Below are 21400 nucleotides of genomic sequence, written 5' to 3'. Positions count from 1 at the left end.
CTGAGCAGTTCTCCAGTGAGATAGCAGAGCCGGCCTCAGAAGCTGTGAAACCGTGGCTTTGATGTCTGCCTTCTATCAGTGAAGAGGAAAATGACACACCGATTACAGAGTTCCAACCAAGCACTCTGACCAACACCCTCCTGGGGGGTGGGAATAAACTCAGTCTCTCAGATTCTTCGCTCTACATCCGTCACAAGCACACACACCAGATCCAAAGAAAAAGCTCCCAAAAGAAGGCAGATAGTCTAGACCTCTTACCATTGATATTACACACAGGAGATTGAATCGAAATAATATCTGAAATTGTTCCACTAATAAACTACACTTAAGTGGTGGCATGGCCCAGGGCCCAGTTTGAGCTGGGCAGTCCCCTGGCGATGTCAGATTGGCACAGAGCAGTGTTGGGAGGCAGTGTGGAAACTTATAAACACACAGCAGACTGGAACCAGATCAAACGGGCCAAGCCCCAAATAGAAACCAGATAGCTGAGGGTAGATTACTCTCTTTCTCCCTCCCACACTCTTTCTCCTTCTCTCCCTCGCTCTCCCTCTGGGAGCTGTGCTCAGTCTCGACTGGCTTGAGTCATGTTTGAGTGATGGGGAAAGGGATTCAGGAGGCTCCTGGATGCTTTGATGAGGTGATGAAAGCCTCTTTGACAGTCCCTGAGTAAGCACATAAAACTCTGACACGTTTTTACTGCAGTCACTGGGAGCGTCGAGGACTTCTGAGGCCTCTCTCTCACTGGATTGAGTCTACAGAGAAAGCCATGTTGACAATACAAGATTTAATGTTCACCATCAAACCCCTAAAGAGCCTCAAGGCCCTTTTTGTTTCTATTTGGCTGGGCCTCGCTAGCAAAGACACGGAGTACCTCTCTTCCCCTCTACTAGGAGGCCATTGATTGGCTGGGGGCCATGATTGATGGAGAGCAGCGGCTGTCAGTGGGGCTGGAAATGGCTGCTGGTGCTCTCTCTGCCTCTGCCTCCACATGTGTGCTTAATTCTGCCGCCAGTCACGGCGGAGTCTGAGGTCTGGCAGAGCACCCCCAGTAATGAGCCTCTCCATCTCCAGTCAGCCACATGTTGCACTCTTAAAGGGCCAGCACACTGCAACGCTAACGAGCCAATCCATCTACCAGCAATGGAATGCAGGGCTCTTAAAAGGCCAGCAGCAGAGCCTGTTTTTGTCAGAGCCAGCCATAAGAGTGCAGCGACACGAGCTAAACAGTGTTCTGAACTGGTTGTTCTTCTAACAGGACACAGTGTGGAGGTGAGGGGAGTCATATGTCATATACCTGCATACAAACACAGTCACTAAAACCTGCCCTCTCCTAAAGTCTCAGGCGAGAGAAAGTGAGTAAGTGTGTGAGTGAGAGAGAGAGAGAAGAACAAGTGAGAGAGAGAAAATGAGAGCGCAAGGAAAAAAGAAAGATCAGTTCACAGCAACAAATCCTAGAGACGATCAACCTTTCCCTCTGACCTTGGGGGGGAATCTGGACGGGGAGAGAAAGCTGCCTGAAATTATAACTCGAGGTGGGTGAGTCGGCGAGAAAAGGAGAAGTATGGAGGTATTAGCTGACAATTATATACAGCGGGGTCCGAAATTACTGACTCTTGATAAAGATGAGCAAAAATCACTGTATAAAATAAATAATTATAATACTGAGCTATATCGTATTCTCCCAAAAAACTGGAAAATTATATTATTTATACTAATACCCTCGCTCAGAGAAATATATTTTGTTTAACAAGTTGTAAAACATTCTCAAAAAAGGTAGGGGTCCAACATTTTGGCGCCCCTGTTTTCAATATGAGGATAACGGCACTGAGCCTTTTTCTAAAAGGTTTTATGAGTTGGAGAACACGTTGGGAGGGATCTTAGACCATTCCTCCATACAGAATCCTTCTAGATCCTTGATATCCTTAGTCTGCGTTTATGGACTGCCCTCTTCAATTCAAAACAGGTTTTCAATGGGTTCGGTTCAAAGTCCGGAGACAGATGGCCATTGCAAAAATTAGATTTTGTGGCCAATTAACAATTTCTTTGTGGATTTGATGTGTGCTTGGGGTTAATGTTTCAGCCTCCTGGTAGAGGCAACCAGGTTTTTGGCTAAAATATCCTGGTAGTGGGTAAAGTTCATTATGCCATTGACCTTAAGGTCCCAGGACCAGTGGAAGCGAAATAGCCCCAAACCATCAAAGACCCACCACCATATTTTACAGTAGGTTAGGGGTTATTTTCTGCTTATGCATTCTCAATTTAACACCAAACCCATCACTGGTGTGCATGGCCAAAGAGCTCTATTTTCATGTCATCTGACCAAAGTGCTGGTTCCAATCCAAGTGCCAATGACGTTTAGCAAACTCCAGGCGTTTACATTTGTTGGACAACATGAAAATAGAGCTCATTGGTGATGTAAGTAACAGCCAACTTTCCAGGACATAGACATGTCTTATATGGGCAGAAAGCTTAGAATTCTTGTTAATCTAACTGCACTGTCCAATTTACAGTAGCTATTACAGTGAAGAAATACCTCTTCACCACAGCACCATCCAACACCACAAATCCAATACATTCTGTTGATATTAGTCAGTGATTCACTACAAGGCTTTTGCCCAAGATGTAGAGAAAAAAGTTAAACATTATTCCATGTGTTCTTTGAGTGTTATTGGAGAATTTCCTGAGGAGTTCATTCAATAACCTCTGTAACCTGGCAACAGTTGAGTACCTTGAAAGGTATTTAACAAGTTGCTACAGCCTCACGCTCATTCAAACTCCTCACACAAGGGAAAACAACAGCAAATAAAAAAACTAGACCTATAAAACATGCGCCTTTTCCCCTGGGTGAGACAAAAGTGGAATTCGAATTGGTTTGTTGACACTTTAGGAGCAGAAAAAGTGAGTGTGAAAAGAGCATTCATGAGATAGCACAGCAGGCCCATTATACAGCCACTCTGGCAGCCTCTTGGGCACCTCTGTCCCTGCCCCCTCTCCCCATAACGCTTGGCATATGCCAGGCCCAGGCCCCACACTCCCTCACTAATCAGCTAGCGCGGCGGGAAAAAAAAGAACAAGATGTAGAGAAAAACCTCTCGAGGGATTGAATTATTTCCGGAGAACAATGAATGTTTGGAGTATTTTTTGCCCTGTAATGACTGACAGTATTTATAGAGGAAATGGTTAATGTGAAAAAAGGAACCCAGAGTGCCAACAATCACTTCAACAGCTTCCTGTAGTGAGGGGGGGGGGGGTTAAAATTCTCCAGCGGGTCACAACAGTCAATGACTGAGCTGCTGGTGGGAAGGAAGGAAGGAAGGAAGGAGAGAGGCTAACCTGGCCCTGCCTGGGTACAGAGGCACTGTTTCACTGTACAGTATATGCCTGGGACAAGGTAGACCCAGAGTTAACAGAGACTAATCAACACAATAGCGTAGCTCTGAATCAATCATCCCTAAGACTTGGACCAACCTTGCCTTCCTCTTATCAGCCTGTGTGTGCGTGTGTTAAAAAGCTCTGCTTTTAGAGTAATCAGCTCCTGATATTTGCCTTCACATCTCATTGGCTGGTTAAAGGTAACCTTTTACGAGGCTGAGAGCTCCGTCTTCATGGCCCTGGTTGGCTTTATGGCTGTTGGTTGGTTCACTGTGGAGGCCCCCCCGGGCAGGCAGTATGAGAGCAACAGTAGGAGTAGCTAGAGCAGAGGAAGGGAGGCCATTTTATGAGGCCCATTAAGATAGCTCCATATCCTCCCGACATCAAACATGTCCGTGGTCTTCGTGACTAAATTGTGCTGTGATCAGAGCGTATTCAGTGTCTTTTCGATACATAATTTACTCACCTAGCACGATCTCTGACGACACAAGGCAAAATAAGGGGCAATATCATTGGAACATCACATGATATTCAACATGGTCTAATCTCATTGAGATCAGGGCATTTCCCAAGTGGTAGGTACCATTCCCTACTCATGGGTGTTTTTGCACATCATGGTAAACCTGGTATTGAGAAAAAGGACTGTGAGTTGTGCCTATGGTGTTTGGTCCTATTGGTTGGGTCCCCTAATTAGCATATAGCAACAGAACAATGTCATTGCCATATTAACCTGTTAGGACCACATGGGGTTTTTGTTACTAGTCTTTAACTAGGTAACTTAGGTCAAGCATTTCAAAAGGCACTGTATCACCAGCTAATTCACTCTAATCACAGCCATTACAATGGCTTAAGATTCTGATCTCTTCATAGTGGGGGGTGGGGGACTGTGGGTCACATAAGGGGGTAGCCTAGCTTAAACAAAGGCAGAAATAAGAATTTATGCTAATTTAGTTGAACAACGTTTATCATGCCCCTCCTTATGCAATAGATAGATAAGTGTTTCAAAAGTGCTATTGACTTCTCTTATTTTGTCTTGGTGTCCCCCTTCGTAACGGAGATCAAATTGAAAATATATATATATATATATATATATATATATATATATATATATATATTCCTGACAGAGGAACTCTAGTGCTCTGTCAGTGACCATCGGGTTCTTGGTCACCTCCCTGACCAAGGCCCTTCTCCCCCGATTTCTCAATTTGACTGGGCGGCCAGCTCTAGGAAGAGTCTTGGTGGTTCAAAACTTCTTCCATTTAAGAATGATGGAGGCCACTGTGTTCTTGGGGACCTTCAATGCTGCAGAATTTTTTTTTTGGTACCCTTCCCCAGTGCCTCGACACAATCCTGTCTTGGAGCTCTACAGACAATTCCTTCGACCGCATGGCTTGGTTTTTGCTCTGACATGCACTGTCAATTATGTGACCTTATATAGACAGGTGTGTGCCTTTCCATTCAATTGAATTTACCACAGGTGGACTCCAATCAAGTTGTAGAAACATCTCAAGGATGATCAATGGAAACAGGATGCACCTGAGCACAATTTCGTGTTTTCGCATTGTCATTATGGGGTATTGTATGTATTTAGATTGTAGTTAGGTATTGTAGGTAGTTATCGTAGGTTATTGTAGGTAATTATTGTAGGTAAGTATTGTATTCGGCTGAGCCCGGTGAAGCACGAGGCTAGCTAACCCACTACCTGGACTAGCTAGCGGGTAGCTACTGGTAACTATTAGCAACTGTGGATAGTTGTTTCCAATATTATTTCACGCTTAAGAGTACCTGTAATTATGCCAGCTAGCTGCCTACCATTCAGCTGTTTTTCTAACCTCATTATCTGAAGCATTAACGTTAGGTAGTTAGTAGCTACTGTATTCGAAATGTAGCTAGCTTGTTGCTACCTGGATAGCTAACTAAACAATAGCTAGAACGACCTAGCGAACAGACGCGAACTGGCTGAATCGATTCAGTGGCTAGCTTTGCACTTGGCTGGCTAACAGTAGCTACTAAGGGTAAGTTATAACCTACATTTGTGTTTTGGTTTTACATACTGGTAACCAGAGTCGTTCAAGGGAATTCGGGACATGGGTGAATAGTTAACGTTACCTTGGCTCTCTCTGTGTGTTCGTGCCGTGGGAGGAGGGGTTTTTCGTTGGCAGAGAGCAATGGCTAGCTAGTATGCTAACTATTCTAGCTAACTAACTGGCTGAATAAGTTGACGAAGGACTCACTCAAACTGTCAAAACTAACCCAAAACTTTACACAACGTTAGACACGGACACGAATGATCTGCTTGGCGTGTTAACACACTGGTGGTTTGTTGTAACCGAGTATTGGTGCTAAACCGTGTTATTGGAGGCTGGCATGCTAGTTGGCTATGGCGTCATAGGATTCGGTGCCCTGGACGGTTTCCACGAAAGAATACTGTACCAAGTTAGCTAGCTGAATAAACTAAGTTAGTCTATTCCTATAAAACATTTAACCGCGCTCTCTCGCTTTCCCAGATGTTTAGTTCATTTCATTCCGATCTTCTTTGCATTATTGTAGCCATTTTCTGTAGCCTGTCAACTATGTGTCTGTCTATCCCTGTTCTCTCCTCTCCGCACAGGCTATACAAACGTCTCACACCGCGTGGCTGCTGCCACTCTAACCTGGTGGTCCCTGCACGCACGACCCACGTGGAGTTCCAGGTCTCCGGCAGCCTCTGGAACTGCCGTTCTGCGGCCAACAAGGCAGAGTTCATCTCAGCCTATGCTACCCTCCAGTCCCTCGACTTCTTGGCGCTGACGGAAACATGGATTACCACAGAAAACACTGCTAATCCTACTGCTCTCTCCTCGTCTGACCACGTGTTCTCGCTTACCCCGAGAGCATCTGGTCAGCGGGGTGGTGGCACAGGAATCCTCATCTCTCCCAAGTGGACATTCTCTCTTTCTCCCCTGACCTGATCTGTCCATCTCTTCATTTGAATTCCATGCTGTCACAGTCACTAGCCCATTCAAGCTTAACATCCTTATCATTTATCGCCCTCCAGGTTCCCTTGGAGTTCATCAATGAGCTTGATGCCTTGATAAGTTCCTTTCCTGAGGATGGCTCACCCCTCACAGTTCTGGGTGACTTTAACCTCCGTCTACCTTTGACTCATTTCTCTCTGCCTCCTCCTTTCCACTCCTCTCCTCTTTTGACCTCACCCTCTCACCGTCCCCCCCTACTCACAAGGCAGGCAATACGCTTGACCTCATCTTTACTAGATGCTGTTCTTCTACTAATCTCACTGCAACTCCCCTCAAAGTCTCCGACCACTACTTTGTATCCTTTTCTCTCTCGCTCTCCTCCAACACTACTAACTCTGCCCCTACTCAGATGGTAATGCGCTGTCGCAACCTTCGCTCTCTCTCTCCCGCTACTCTCTCCACTTCCATCCTATCATTTCTTCCCCCTGCTCAATCCTTCTCCCTCCAATCTCCTGATTCTGCCTCCTCAACCCTCCTCTCCTCCCTTTCTGCATCATTTGACTCTCTATGTCCCCTATCCTCCCGGCCGGCTCGGTCCTCCCCTCCTGCTCCGTGGCTTGACGACTCATTGCGAGCTCACAGAACAGGGCTCCGGGCAGCCGAGCGGAAATGGAGGAAAACTAGACTCCCTGCGGACCTGTCATCTTTTCACTCCCTCCTCTCTACTTTTTCTTCCTCTGTTTCTGCTGCTAAAGCCACTTTCTACCACTCTAAATTCCAAGCATCTGCCTCTAACCCTAGGAAGCTCTTTGCCACCTTCTCCTCCCTGCTGAATCCTCCTCCCCCCTCTCTGTGGATGACTTCGTCAGCCATTTTGAAAAGAAGGTTGACGACATCCGATCCTCGTTTGTTAAGTCAAATGACACCGCTGGTCCTGCTCACACTGCTCTACCCTATGCTTTGACTTCTTTCTCCCCTCTCTCTCCAGATGAAATCTTGCGACTTGTGACGGCCGGCCGCCCAACAACCTGCCCGCTTGACCCTATCCCCTCCTCTCTTCTCCAGACCATTTCCGGAGAACTTCTCCCTTACCTCACCTCGCTCATCAACTCACCCTTGACCGCTGGCTATGTTCCTTCCGTCTTCAAGAGGGCGAGAGTTGCACCCCTTCTCAAAAAACCTACACTCGATCCCTCCGATGTCAACAACTACAGACCAGTATCCCTTCTTTCTTTTCTCTCCAAAACTCTTGAGCGTGCCGTCTTTAGCCAACTCTCTTGCTATCTCTCTCAGAATTACCTTCTTGATCCAAACCAGTCAGGTTTCAAGACTGGTCATTCAACTGAGACTGCTCTTCTCTGTGTCACGGAGGCTCTCCGCACTGCTAAAGCTAACTCTCTCTCCTCTGCTCTCGTCCTTCTAGACCTAACTGCTGCCTTTGATACTGTGAACCATCAGATCCTCCTCTCCACCCTCTCCGAGTTGGGCATCTCCGGCGCAGCTCACTCTTGGATTGCGTCCTACCTGACAGGTCGCTCCTACCAGGTGGCGTGGCGAGAATCTGTCTCCGCCCCACGTGCTCTCACCACTGGTGTCCCCCAGGGCTCAGTTCTAGGCCCTCTCCTATTCTCGCTATACCCCTAGAACTCCTCCAGAACGCCGCAGCCCGTCTGGTGTTCAACCTTCCCAAGTTCTCTCACGTCACCCCGCTCCTCCGCACACTCCACTGGCTTCCAGTTGAAGCTCGCATCTGCTACAAGAGCCTGTGAGGGGAACGGCACCTCCGTACCTTCAGGCTCTGATCAGTCCCTACACCCAAACGAGGGCATTGTGTTCATCCACCTCTGGCCTGCTCGCCCCCCTACCTCTGCGGAAGCACAGTTCCCGCTCAGCCCAGTCAAAACTGTTCGCTGCTCTGGCACCCCAATGGTGGAACAAGTTCCCTCACGACGCCAGGACAGCGGAGTCAATCACCACCTTCCGGAGCCACTTGAAACCCCACCTCTTTAAGGAATACCTGGGATAGGATAAAGTAATCCTTCTACCCTCCCTTACCCCACCCCAAAGGAAAAATAAAATAAAAATTATTGTAAAGTGGTTGTCCCACTGGCTATCGTAAGGTGAATGCACCAATTTGTAAGTCGCTCTGGATAAGAGCGTCTGCTAAATGACGAAAATGTAAATGTAAATCCTTTATTTACAATATTCATCCCGTGCCCAACCACCTCTAAATCTTGTTTCTCATGGTCAGAGTCTTTAGGTGCCTTTTGGCAAACTCCAAGCGGGCTGTCATGTTCCTTTTACTGAGGAGTGGCTTCCATCTGGCCACTCTACCATAAAGTCCTAATTGGTGGAGTGCTGCAGAGATGGTTGTCCTTATGGAAGGTTCTGCCATCTTCACAGAGGAACTCCGGAGCTCTGTCAGAGTGACCATCGGGTTCTTGGTCACCATCCTGACCAAGGCCCTTCTCCCCCGATTGCTCAGTTTGGCCGGGCGGCCAGGTCTAGGAAGAGTCTTGGTGGATCCAAACTTCTTCCATTTAAGAATGATGAGGCCACTGTGTTCTTGGGGACCTTCAATGTTGCAGACATTTTTTGGTACCCTTCCCCAGATTGGTGCCTCGACACAATCCTGTCTCGGAGCTCTAAAGACAATTCCTTCGACCTCATGGCTTAGTTTTTGCTCTGACATGTACTGTTAACTGTGGGACCCTATATAGACACATGTGTGCCTTTCCAAATTAACTGAAATTTACCACAGGTGGACTCCACATCAAGTTGTAGAAACATCAAGGATGATCAATGGAAACAGGATGCACCTGAGCTCAATATCGAGTCTCATAACAAAGGGTCTGAATACTTATCTAAATAAGGTATCTGTTTTTTATTTTGAATGCATTTGCAAACATTTCTAAAAACCTGTTTTCGCTTTGTCATTATGGGGTATTGAGTGTAGAATGCTGAGGATTTGTATGTATTTAACCCATTTTAGAATAAGGCTGTAACGTAACAATGTGGAAAAAGTCAAGGGGTCTGAATACTTTCTGAAGGCACTGTATATCTACAGAAATAAGACAGATCCTTTGGTTGATAGCCTACTGATTTCCCAAGTTCGGCTGTTTTTAATCTTTGCTACGCTGTAATAAAGGCGTTGCATTTCCCCCCCCCCGTTAGACCAGCCTCCCTGGTGTTATTTATAATTCATTTAGATCTGTTAACAATGTTCCAAATTGTCATACAAATTATATTAATAATAACCCTCTTTTTTCCTTGAGCTCCTTCTTATTGTTGTTATTATTATCATCATTATAATAATAAGTAATGGTAATTATCATTGCTAGGCTTAGTATAGCATCCTTGTATAACCACCATCGAGCTGTAAGCCTAAGAGCACATCCTGTTTAGTCTTAATACCGTAACTTACTTAGGCCTATATTTCAATACTTATATAGGCTACTGTATCAATTAATCATTTATTTGTTCATTTCATCACACAGCATACGAATCATTCATTACGTGAAATGCAATCAAGTACTTTAGTTTTTAAATAAAATAAAGCGACCATTGAAAAATTAGCGTAAACAATAAATAGACCTTAACCGTTCCATTTCGGAAATTGCATTCACAAATGAATGTGACTGTTTTCTAGTCTTTGCTGTAATAAAGACTTTACAAAAAAAAAATGCTTATAATTTATTTTGTGTTGTTTACAATTGTTCCAAAAGGTCAGAAAATTACAATATAATTTAACAGCACCCGTTTGGCACACATAATATGCACGCAGCGCTGGCTCCATACCTTATTTTTCTTGATCTCCAGTATTTTCCACAACTAGTCAAATTTATTCAACACATCTGACTTCCCTTTACCTCCTGAGCAAACAGTAAACATTCCCCTTTTCGAGTTTATTTGTCACGTCCTCTGCATCCATTTTGCTGTCACATGTGTTACGGTGTTCAGAGTTAGTTATAACCAATTTATTGATGTGATTATGATATGCTATAGGTCAGGCCCGATTGGTCACGTGCATGTGAAGCATACGTGTCACGTAAAGAGAGCAAGGATTGAGGGAATGTTTTTCCTAAACAAATTAGGGATTTCGGTAACTTAACTTTTCAATTAGAAATGGCTATAATTATGTCGCAGCTTCAGCAACACGGACAGCGCTATACACACACTGATGTTCAGTGGTGGTCGCTGCAGCAGGGAGGAAAGAGACAACGGGTGCTAGTCACAGTCAGGCGCTGATTTTTTTTTATTTTTTAACACAGCGCAGTAAGTCTGAGCCAGGCGGCACAATCAAATTAAATGCGGTCGGACTCCCTCGAGTCATTTATGTGTCTTAATTATTTAATCAAACAGTTCGCTTAAAGCATCAGACAATCTCAGTGCATACAGTTGATTTGATTAAAACACATAGGATGTGTCTATATATGGAAAAATACACATTTTAGAAAGCACAAGACGACTCTTGGTCAACCAAGATTTTCTTTAGTCTGGGACGGCCCTATATCAAGTACAATTAATTCAGGTAGAACTATGAATATTTATGAGCAATTCCCCCAACCCACAATTAGTTTAAAATGTAAAGGGATTGGGGAAAGGTTGAAATTGGGATTGAGAGTTACCCTTTAACTTTCCATCAACACAGCATATTAAAGTATCCTTTCAACTAAAGAGAGTGGGAGGCACAGACAGTTATGCATAGTAATAAGAGGTGGTGGGAGCAGTGAGACAACAATAACAGTGGACTACAATAACAGAGGATCCAGTCTTACTTTGAATACATTCAGCTCTGATCACCAGTAGGATGCAGACTCCCATCGCAGCGATGTAAAAGGGAAGCACTGTCATCCTGGCACAGTGACTTGTGGAGACTTGACTGGGCTAGACTGCGCTCTGTGGGAGCTTGTTGGTCACTGGTGGTCACCTCTGTGGGCTCTGATGGTGTGCCCCGTCCTGTCCCTTCCTGGTTCAGCTCAGGGAGAACAGGAGCATAGTTTTCCCCTGTTGGGGGAGTGGAGGTGCGGGTGAATATGTACGGGGCAGGGAGAGGCGAGTGGGTGAGGGAGGATGGGTAGGATGACACTCAAATCTTCCTTCTCACAGGCTACCTCTGTTGGAAACCCTGGAAAATTAGAGAGAAAGGGAAATATTGTTAGAGGGAGGAAGTACAGTATAAACAAAGATTCTAGAACACTTGAACACCATTAAACAGCCTGCATTTTCCTTGCATGTGTCACTGCAGAGAGTGGAAGGCCCTCGCACACATGTCGTGATCAAATTTGGAGAGGGCAGCGGGTTGAAACTGACAGCCAACCCCTACTATCTTTGTAAGCCCTCGGCTGCATGTTATCAGATTTGCTGAGCAATTTAGCACAACTTGGGAGCAAACATACAAGACTGTGGTGGATAAAGACAACAATGGTCAGTGGGGGCATCATTGCTCCTCTCAAACCGCCCTGAGAAGAGCGACAGCATCAAGAGGGTAAAGGCGTCAGCATGCTTCAGTTCGGCTGGCGCCTTGCACACTTCAGTTCGGATGGCGCCTAGCCGAACGCGTGTGCTCACATACTCTGTTAAAAGTCCTTTGCTTGAAAAGTGAGAAAAAAGCGGCAATAGTACTGTTTGTCCATTTTGAGATGCCATAGCCAGTGAATTCGGAAAGTATTCAGACCCCTCGACTTTCTCCACATTTTGATACGTCACAGCCTTATTCTAAAATGGATAAAAAATATATAATAATTCTCATCAATCTGCACACAATACCCCATAATGACAAAGTGAAAACAGGTTTTTAGATATTTTTGCAAATGTATTAAAAATAAAAACAGAAATACCTTATTTACATAAGTATTCAGACCCTTTGCTATGAGACTCGAAATTAAGCTCAGGTGCATCCTGTTTCCATTGATCATCCTTGAAATGTTTCTACAACTTGAATGGAGTCCACCTGTGGTAAATTCAATTGATTGGAAAGGCACACACCTGTCTATATAAAGGTCCCACAGTTGACAGTGCATGTCAGAGCAAAAACCAAGCCATGAGGTCGAAGGAATTGTCCACAGAGCTTCGAGACAGGATTGTGTTGAGGCACAGATCTGGGGAAGGGTACCAAAACATTTCTGCAGCATTGAAGGTCCCCAAGAACACAGTGGCATCCATCATTCTTAAATGGAAGAAGTTTGGAACCACCAAGACTCTTCCTAGACCTGGCCGCCCGGCCAAACTGAGCAATCGGGGGAGAAGGGCCTTGGTCAGGGAGGTGACCAAGAACCCAATGGTCACAGAGAGCTCCAGAGTTCCTCTGTGGAGATGGCAGAACCTTCCAGAAGGACAACCATCTCTGCAGCACGCCACCAATTAGGCCTTTATGGTAGAGTGGCCAGACGGAAGCCACTCCTCAGTAAAAGGCACATGACAGCCCGCTTGGAGTTTGCTAAAATGCACCTAAAGGACTCTCAGACCATGAGAAACAAGATTCTCTGGTCTGATGAAACTAAGATTGAACTCTTTGGCCTGAAAGCCAAGCGTCACGTCTGGAGGAAACCTGGCACCATCCCTACGGTGAAGCAGGGTGGTGGCAGCATCATGCTGTGGGGATATTTTTTCAGCGGCAAGGACTGGGAGACTAGTCAGGATTGTGGCAAAGATTAACGGAGCAAAGTACAGAGAGATCCTTGATGAAAACCTGCTCCAGAGCGCTCAGGACCTGAGACTTGGGGCGAAGGTTTACCTTCTAACAGGACAACGACCCAAAGCAGCAAAGACAATGCAGGAGTGGCTTCGGGACAACTCTCTGAATGTCATTGAGGGGCCCAGCCAGAGCCCGGACTTGAACCTGATAGCTGTGCAGCGACGCTCCCCATCCAACCTGACAGAGCTTGAGAGGATCTGCAGAGCAGAATGGGAGAAACTCCTAAAATACAGGTGTGCCAAGCTTGTAGCGTCATACCCAAGAATACTCAAGGCTGTAATCGCTGCCAAAGGTGCTTCAACAAAGTTGTTTTTGCTTTGTGATTATGGGGTATTGTGTGTAGATTGATGAGAAAAAATAAAATAATCAATTTTAGAATAAGGCTGTAACGTAACAAAATGTGGAAAAAGTCAAGGGGTCTGAATACTTTCCGAATGCACTGTACACTTCCTCAAAATAGTGCAAATTAATTTAAAATAACTCAAATCTGTCATTCACTTGGACATTTTTGCCAAGGAGATCTTAGATGTAAAATTACACTACTAAGATGTTTGGTGCAGTATTTTTCAATGAACAAATGTGCATGAAAACGAGTCGTCTCTCATTGAATGAGAACGGAAGAATCCCTACTGTTGACCAATCGCCGACGAAGGCTTTGACTACGGACTTTGGCTAGCCTCATGAATAAATGTGTGCCTGAACAACACGGACAGAACAAAAAAATTACCGAAGTCCCAAAAAAAATAAGTCACGAAATGTCAATATATATGTACAAACTATTCCGAACTGTTTCTGCTGGGAAGCATGCAGATGCCTTAACACTCCTCCCAACTAACAAATGGATTTTCCACTAGAGGCTTTTATGCCTCCAATACTCCCAGCCATAAAAGCAGAGTTTAAAAGGACAAAAATGGCATACAAATCAAATGATGGAGAGATTGAGCACATCTTATTTACTGTGCCAGAACTAAATGATGCAGCAGCTGCTTCCCACCCGATTATATCAGCTCCTTCGGCCACAAACAGCAGACAGAAAAGCCACATACAGTGAGGGAAAAAAGTATTTGATCCCCTGCTGATTTTGTACATTTGCCCACTGACAAAGACATGATCAGTCTATAATTTTAATGGTAGGTTTATTTGAACAGTGAGAGACAGAATAACAACAAAAAAATCCAGAAAAACGCATGTCAAAAATATTATAAATTGATCTGCATTTTAATGAGGGAAATAAGTATTTGACCCCCTCTCAATCAGAAAGATTTCTTGCTCCCAGGTGTCTTTTATACAGGTAACGAGCTGAGATTAGGAGCACACTCTTAAAGGGAGTGCTCCTAATCTCAGTTTGTTACCTGTATAAAAGACACCTGTCCACAGAGGCAATCAATCAATCAGATTCCAAAACTCTCCACCATGGCCAAGACCAAAGAGCTCTCCAAGGATGTCAGGGACAAGATTGTAGACCTACACAAGGCTGGAATGGGCTACAAGACCATCGCCAAGCAGCTTGGTGAGAAGGTCACAACAGTTGATGCGATTATTCGCAAATGGAAGAAACACAAAATAACTGTCAATCTCCCTCGGGCTGGTGCTCCATGCAAGATCTCACCTCGTGGAGTTGCAATGATCATGAGAACGGTGAGGAATCAGCCCAGAAATACACGGGAGGATCTTGTCAATGATCTCAAGGCAGCTGGGACCATAGTCACCAAGAAAACAATTGGTAACACACTACGCCGTGAAGGACTGAAATCCTGCATCGCCCGCAAGGTCCCCCTGCTCAAGAAAGCACATATACATGCCCGTCTGAAGTTTGCCAATTAACATCTGAATGATTCAGAGGAGAACTGGGTGAAAGTGTTGTGGTCAGAGGAGACCAAAATGGAGCTCTTTGGCATCAACTCAACTCGCCGTGTTTGGAGGAGGAGGAATGCTGCCTATGACCCCAAGAACACCATCCCCACCGTCAAACACGGAGGTGGAAACATTATGCTTTGGGGGTGTTTTTCTGCTAAGGGGACAGGACAACTTCACCGCATTAAAGGGACGATGGACGGGGCCATGTACCGTCAAATATTGGGTGAGAACCTCCTTCCCTCAGCCAGGGCATTGAAAATGGGTCATGGATGGGTATTCTAGCATGACAATGACCCAAAACACACGGCCAAGGCAACAAAGGAGTGGCTCAAGAAGAAGTACATTAAAGGTCCTGGAGTGGCCCAGCCAGTCTCCAGACCTTAATCCCATAGAAAATCTGTGGAGGGAGCTGAAGGTTCGAGTTGCCAAACGTCAGCCTCGAAACCTTAATGACTTGGAGAAGATCTGCAAAGAGGAGTGTGACAAAATCCCTCCTGAGTGTGCAAACCTGGTGGCCAACTACAAGAAACGTCTGACCTCTGTGTTTTTCTGGATTTTTTTGTTGTTATTCTGTCTCTCACTGTTCAAATAAACCTACCATTAAAATTATAGACTGATAATTTCTTTGTCAGTGGGCAAACTTACAAAATCAGCAGGGGATCAAATACTTTTTTCCCTCAATGTATATGATCGGTTGGGAATAGGTTGGGGAAAAAGGTGCCCTGCTGCACTATCTTTTTATCTTTTAACTAAGCAGAATGCTTCCTCTGTCATTTGAAGACGTGATTCCATTGTGGCATCACATGTCTGATGCAAGAGGTGCTGGGGCTATTGGTGCTTTCAAGACAACTCGGAAACTCAGAGTTAAAACTTGGGTACGTTTTTCGCGTAGAGCTTCCTATTGGTTGATTCTGATACTTTTCAAGTGAGAAACTCTGAGCTCATCTTTCGACAACGAGCTTCCAAGTCGGAAATGTCAGACTTTCCGAGTTGTCTTGAACGCGGCATAAATGATGAGAATGATATAAGGCTGATGTATGACCCTGCTGACTTCTAACCTTACACTTTGGTGATCAGAGGAGGACAAAGCCAATGGGGCAAGGCAGGGCTCTCTGTCGCTCTAACAGCTAACCAACATGTGGGGTGACAACCAGCCTCGGATGAGAACCCCTCGACAAACCAAAACTGCACTCTCATCCATGCTCCCCTTTTTAATTCTCCATCTATTATTTTGTATGTGCTGTCCATCTTTGCGGGCTTGACCCCGCGACCCCGGTCAGGCTGGCGCTACTCTTGAATGGCTAAACATGCCCAAATTATTTGTTTAAGGATGTTCCACAATTACCCGTGTTGGCCTTGTCCAGCGTTAATAACGAGATGGGTCTGTTCCCTGCGCGTCTCACTGCAATTAGCGGCCCTGAGAAGTGCCCGTTCCGAGGGGGATGGGGGGGACAAATTAGTGGCGGAGCGGACCGGTGTCTGTCACTTTTGATTTGCCCGAGGGGGACAAAGAGCCCCGACCTGTGCCCCACTTTTCACACATCCCTGACTGGGTAATGAGGGAACAAAGGCGGCCTCCTCAAGGCTGGGGGACAAGACAGCCAACCAGGCACCTTTAAAGAGGGAGAGCAGCAGGGCACACCGTGTGTGTGCGCTGTGTGTGTGTGTGTGTGTGTGAGGGATTAGGTGGGATGGAGAGAATGGAAAGATGGAGCGAGAGAAAGGCGGGAGAGGGAACAACTGTGTTCAGGAGTGATGCCGGTCAGGACGACAACTGTAGCTAGCAGCTTGTATCTCTTCGAATGACTAAGAGTTTTACACTTCTTTTATAAACCGGTGTGCAGACCAATACTGAGACAAATCAAGGGTAAAACTTTAAAGTGGTAGCCTAATCAAATGAATACGCAATATCCATTACATTAAGCCAAATGACACAACAACAACATTGCAATGCAGAAATAATACAAACAATCTCAGCCCTGGGAGAAGAGTTGCTACTACTTATCCTTAACGTTAAGAAAAGTCACTAACGAAAAAAACGTTTGTTCCCCCCACTAAATGTAAATCACAGTGCGGCTGGCTCGCCTGCTCTTTCTCATCGCTAATGATACAAGTGTGTGCTCAGTGTAGAATATCCTAGACTATTTATTGATGATAGGCCCTGCTTTACCGAAGTTGCGAGACATTGCAAGCCATTCCATTGCAAGATACAGCTTTTGATTGCCGATGGATAGGCCTGGTTCACGATTCCAACTGTATGCCTGGTGGCCGACCTGGCTATACTGTGCCCCTCCATTTTCTCCCTGTCCCTAGCTAGCTCGCTATGAAATATGCAAGTGTTTGTGTTCTCGGAAGTACGGCAACTAATCAGTCTCCTCCGTTCCAAAAATACCTAGCGGAAGATATGTGTTCGTCCTACTAAATGTCTTGGTAAATCACGGTATTTAACTAACTTTAAAGTACTTTTTTAGGAGAGAGTGGTCTGCGCGCAGGCAGCAGCCAGTGAGACGGTGTGCAGGCAGCTCGAGATTATTTGATTGACCATTCTCAGGGCTTGACATTCACTTTTTTAGCCAAGGAGGACTGATTTTTTACCTCTCCAAAATCTCAAGTCACTTGTCCCCCCCCCCCAAAAAAAAACGTTTACACCATAGAGAATCATACAAAACTGTAGGCTACACTCTGCCTACTGCCTTCTTGCATATTCAAGCCTGTCTCAAAATACAACACTGCCCCTTTAAGGCTTCCCTGGAGGATGGTTGGCCACCCTTGGTAGCCTATAAAATATTGCAACTTTACAATTAAAACCAAATAAAAAATAATTCCCTCCAGGGCTCAAAATTAAAGGCGTCCCGTCGTCCTTCGGACAATAAAAAAAATGCATACGGTTCAAAACAGACTCTGGGACAGTTCTGAGAGCAATGAGGCTGATGCAACACATCAGACCGTTTAGCTTAAAATGTTAATAACGTTTTATTTCTTAATATTATAAACTCAAAAATGAACACATGGCTGTAAGCTATTAAAGGCCTACGCACGTATATACCAAAATGCAATTAGCGGGAAAACACCATTCTGAAAAGCACACCGCGAGCGGTTTCGTGTGACAGAGATGATAATCTCCATTAGAAACATAGAAAGAGGGGGAATCTAATAGCAACAACTAGGATGAGTTACTAATATGACTAGGATTATGCCTTTGGCTGCAGAACAATAAAATAACGTTAATTTGAAATTCAGTAGAACATGACAAAAAGGCTGGTTTCAAAGGCATATTAAGTCATTACGATAATTCCCTCAACATTTCTATGACCATTTGATCTGAACGAACCGTGCCTCCAGTATGTTGACAGAATCGAGCCTATAGACGTTAAAGTTAATTATCCTTCATTCCATTTGTCAAACATGACTGGCGTTTAGCCTATATTTATGTAATTAAAAGTCTCATAAAAGTTTGGCTACATTTTATGGCACCTCATGTCAGAATCTGTTTGGACATGAGGCTGTAGCCTATGCCCATCCCCTACACTCTGATGTGTAGGCTTCATTTATGTAGGCCTAAATGAAAAATGGATTTGAATGTTATTCCAATGTTGACCTCTGATCCAATTCTGATCGGAGTAATTGTTTGATAGTGATTTGGGTATATTCATTTTTTTACTTGTTCATTCGGACAACTTACAGTTGAAGTCGGAAGTTTACATACACTTAGGTTGGAATCATTAAAACTCGTTTTTTAACCACTCCACAAATTTCTTGTTAACAAGCTATAGTTTGGGCAAGTCGGTTAGGACATTAATTTGTGCATGACACAAGTAATTCTTCCAACAATTGTTTACAGACAGATTATTTCACTTATAATTCACTGTATCACAATTCCAGTGGGTCAGAAGTTTACAAACACTAAGTTGACTGTGCCTTTAAACAGCTTGGAAAATTCCAGAAAATGATGTCATGGCTTTAGAAGCTTCTGATAGGCTAATTGACATCATTTGAGTCAATTGGAGGTGTACCTGTGGATGTATTTCAAGGCCTACCTTCAAACTCAGTGCCTCTTTGCTTGACATCATGGGAAAATCTAAAGAAATCAGCCAAGACCTCAGAAAACAAATGGTAGACCTCCACAAGTCTGGTTCATCCTTGGAAGCAATTTCCAAACGACTGAAGGTACCACGTTCATCTGTACAAACAATAGTACGCAAGTATAAACACCATGGGACCACGCAGCCGTCATACCGGTCAGGAAGAAGACGTGTTCCGTCTCCTAGAGATGAACGTACTTTGGTGCAAATCAATCCCAGAACAACAGCAAAGGACCTTGTGAAGATGCTGGAGGAAACAGGTACAAAAGTATCTATATCCACAGTAAAACGAGTCCTATATCGACATAACCTGAAAGGCCGCTCAGCAAGGAAGAAGCCACTGCTCCAAAACCGCCATAAAATAGCAAGACTACGGTTTGCAACTGCACATGGGGATAAAGATCGTACTTTTTGGAGAAATGTCCTTTGGTCTGATTGAACAAAAATAGAACTGTTTGGCCATAATGACCATAGTTATGTTTGGAGGAAAAAGGGGGTGAGGCTTGCAAGCCGAAGAACACCATCCCAACCGTGACGCACGGGGGTGGCAGCATCATGCTGTGGGGGTGCTTTGCTGCAGGAGGGACTGGTGCACTTCACAAAATAGATGGCATCACGAGGAAGGAAAATTATGTGGATATATTGAAGCAACATCTCAAGACATCAGTCAGGAAGTTAAAGCTTGGTCGCAAATTGGTCTTCCAAATGGACAATGACCCCAAGCATAGTTCCAAAGTTGTGGTAAAATGGCTTAAGGACAACAAAGTCAAGGTATTGGAGTGCCCATCACAAAGCCCTGACTTCAATCCTATAGAACATTTGTGGGCAGAACTGAAAAAGCGTGTGCGAGCAAGGAGGCCTACAAACCTGACTCCGTTACACCAGCTCTGTCAGGAGGAATGGGCCAAAATTCTCCCAACTTATTGTGGGAAACTTGTGGAAGGTGTATGTAAACTTCCGACTTCAACTGTAAATCTATATTATTCTTGTCCGACTATTTTTTAGGAGCAAAGCAGGAAGTAAAATATGTGTTAAAATATGTGCTGTGATTAGTTGATTTAACTCAACTGACATTACAAAACATACATTTCATTGCATAAGCCACATGTTAATGTCGAGCCCTGGTTCCGGTCGCCTAGTGATGGACGTTAGTCCCGATTCAGAAGCAGCATTCCTTTACAGACAAGTAAAATACCTGTTCAGTGGCGCTACAAAACTATCTCCAGAGAAGATTTTGTGTCTGCATTTAAAAAGCCCTTACAGACAAACAAACATGCCGTAGCGAAGGGTGCTTTCAAGGGTATATGACTGCGGTAGATATAACTTCATTGCCCGGCGCTAGCATCATACATACGTAATAGGACCATTATTCTGATGTGGAATTTTATGATTTTTTTTCTTATCTTTTTAACGGAAAACCAGAAAGAAAATTGCAGTTTATACGTTAAGCAAAATTGTCTATTTGTCACATCCCTAGTTGCTACCCCTATCAGGTGGAGGCAAGATGAGGCATGCAGAGGAAAAGCCTGTTGTGAGTAGGGCTGTGACTGTCATGGAATTTTGGATTATGATAATTGGCCCGCCAAATGACCGCGGTCACCGTAATAACGTTCAAATAGCATACATTATTTACTTACACACATTATTTTCTCCTCTCCTCCTGACTACATGTGCTACCATAGAAATAGAATGAATAGAACGGGCGTCCCCATTCAAGTCAATTCTGGCATAATGGGTGGACTGGCGGCCATTGTGAGTGTACCCATAGGAGCAAAGCAGGAAGTAAAATATGTGCTTAAATATGTGCTGTGATTTGTTGATTCAACTCAGCTGACATTAAAAAACATAGATTCCATTGCATGAGCCATATCAGTTAACATAATTTGAATGAACATTCTACATAACAATGGGAATTATTGCATCACAATACCATGCAGCCATTGAGTGTCCCAAGTCAAATTGCCAGGGTTAGAGGTTCCAATCCTGTTCTATTCATTCTATTTCTATGAGTGCTAGTGCTGCATTGTGGGGGGTGTTGCCTAGACCCTTTTGCTACAACACCTTGCTTGTTTCAGCAAGGAGCAACATTATCTCCATGTTACGGCAGAAACGGACTCAACCTCACAAAAATGTTCGGCCGTCCAGTCTTCAGTTCCACAAAACTTTAACGGTTATGATGTTTATTTTATTTTCATGGCGGTATTCATCCATAACCGTCGGTTACACGGTTATAATATGGTAATTGTCCTAGCCCTAGTTGTGAGGCCCCAAGCCAGGAAGCAGTCCCCATCACCCCTGACACATACACTTCCCTTCCTAAACACGAGATGAACAGGGCACAAACATAACAGCTGGGGCTGCTGATTGACATGGAGACACACTTCCGAACAGATAACAGCAGCTAGATACTAGCGTAGCTGCAGGCTTTTCTCTGA

At 44.6% G+C, this 21400-nt stretch overlaps 1 protein-coding gene across 1 annotated transcript in view; it reads right to left on the bottom strand.

Annotated features, from left to right (window-relative positions):
• LOC311110710 (bone morphogenetic protein receptor type-1A-like) overlaps positions 1-21400 on the bottom strand; it is a 73588-nt gene that overhangs the window by 10590 nt on the left and 41598 nt on the right. Inside the window, exon 3 of the mRNA XM_084153267.1 lies at positions 11108-11457. Within this exon, the coding sequence (XP_084009393.1) occupies positions 11108-11183 (76 nt within the window). The 5' untranslated portion in view covers positions 11184-11457. The remainder of the gene's footprint in view (positions 1-11107; positions 11458-21400) is intronic.

This window comes from Coregonus lavaretus, assembly GCF_964263955.1.
Source record: "Coregonus lavaretus genome assembly, chromosome: 36".
NCBI lineage: Eukaryota > Metazoa > Chordata > Actinopteri > Salmoniformes > Salmonidae > Coregonus > Coregonus lavaretus.
The sequence above is the reverse complement of the archived record's forward strand: the minus strand, read 5'-3'. Positions and strand labels throughout refer to the sequence as shown.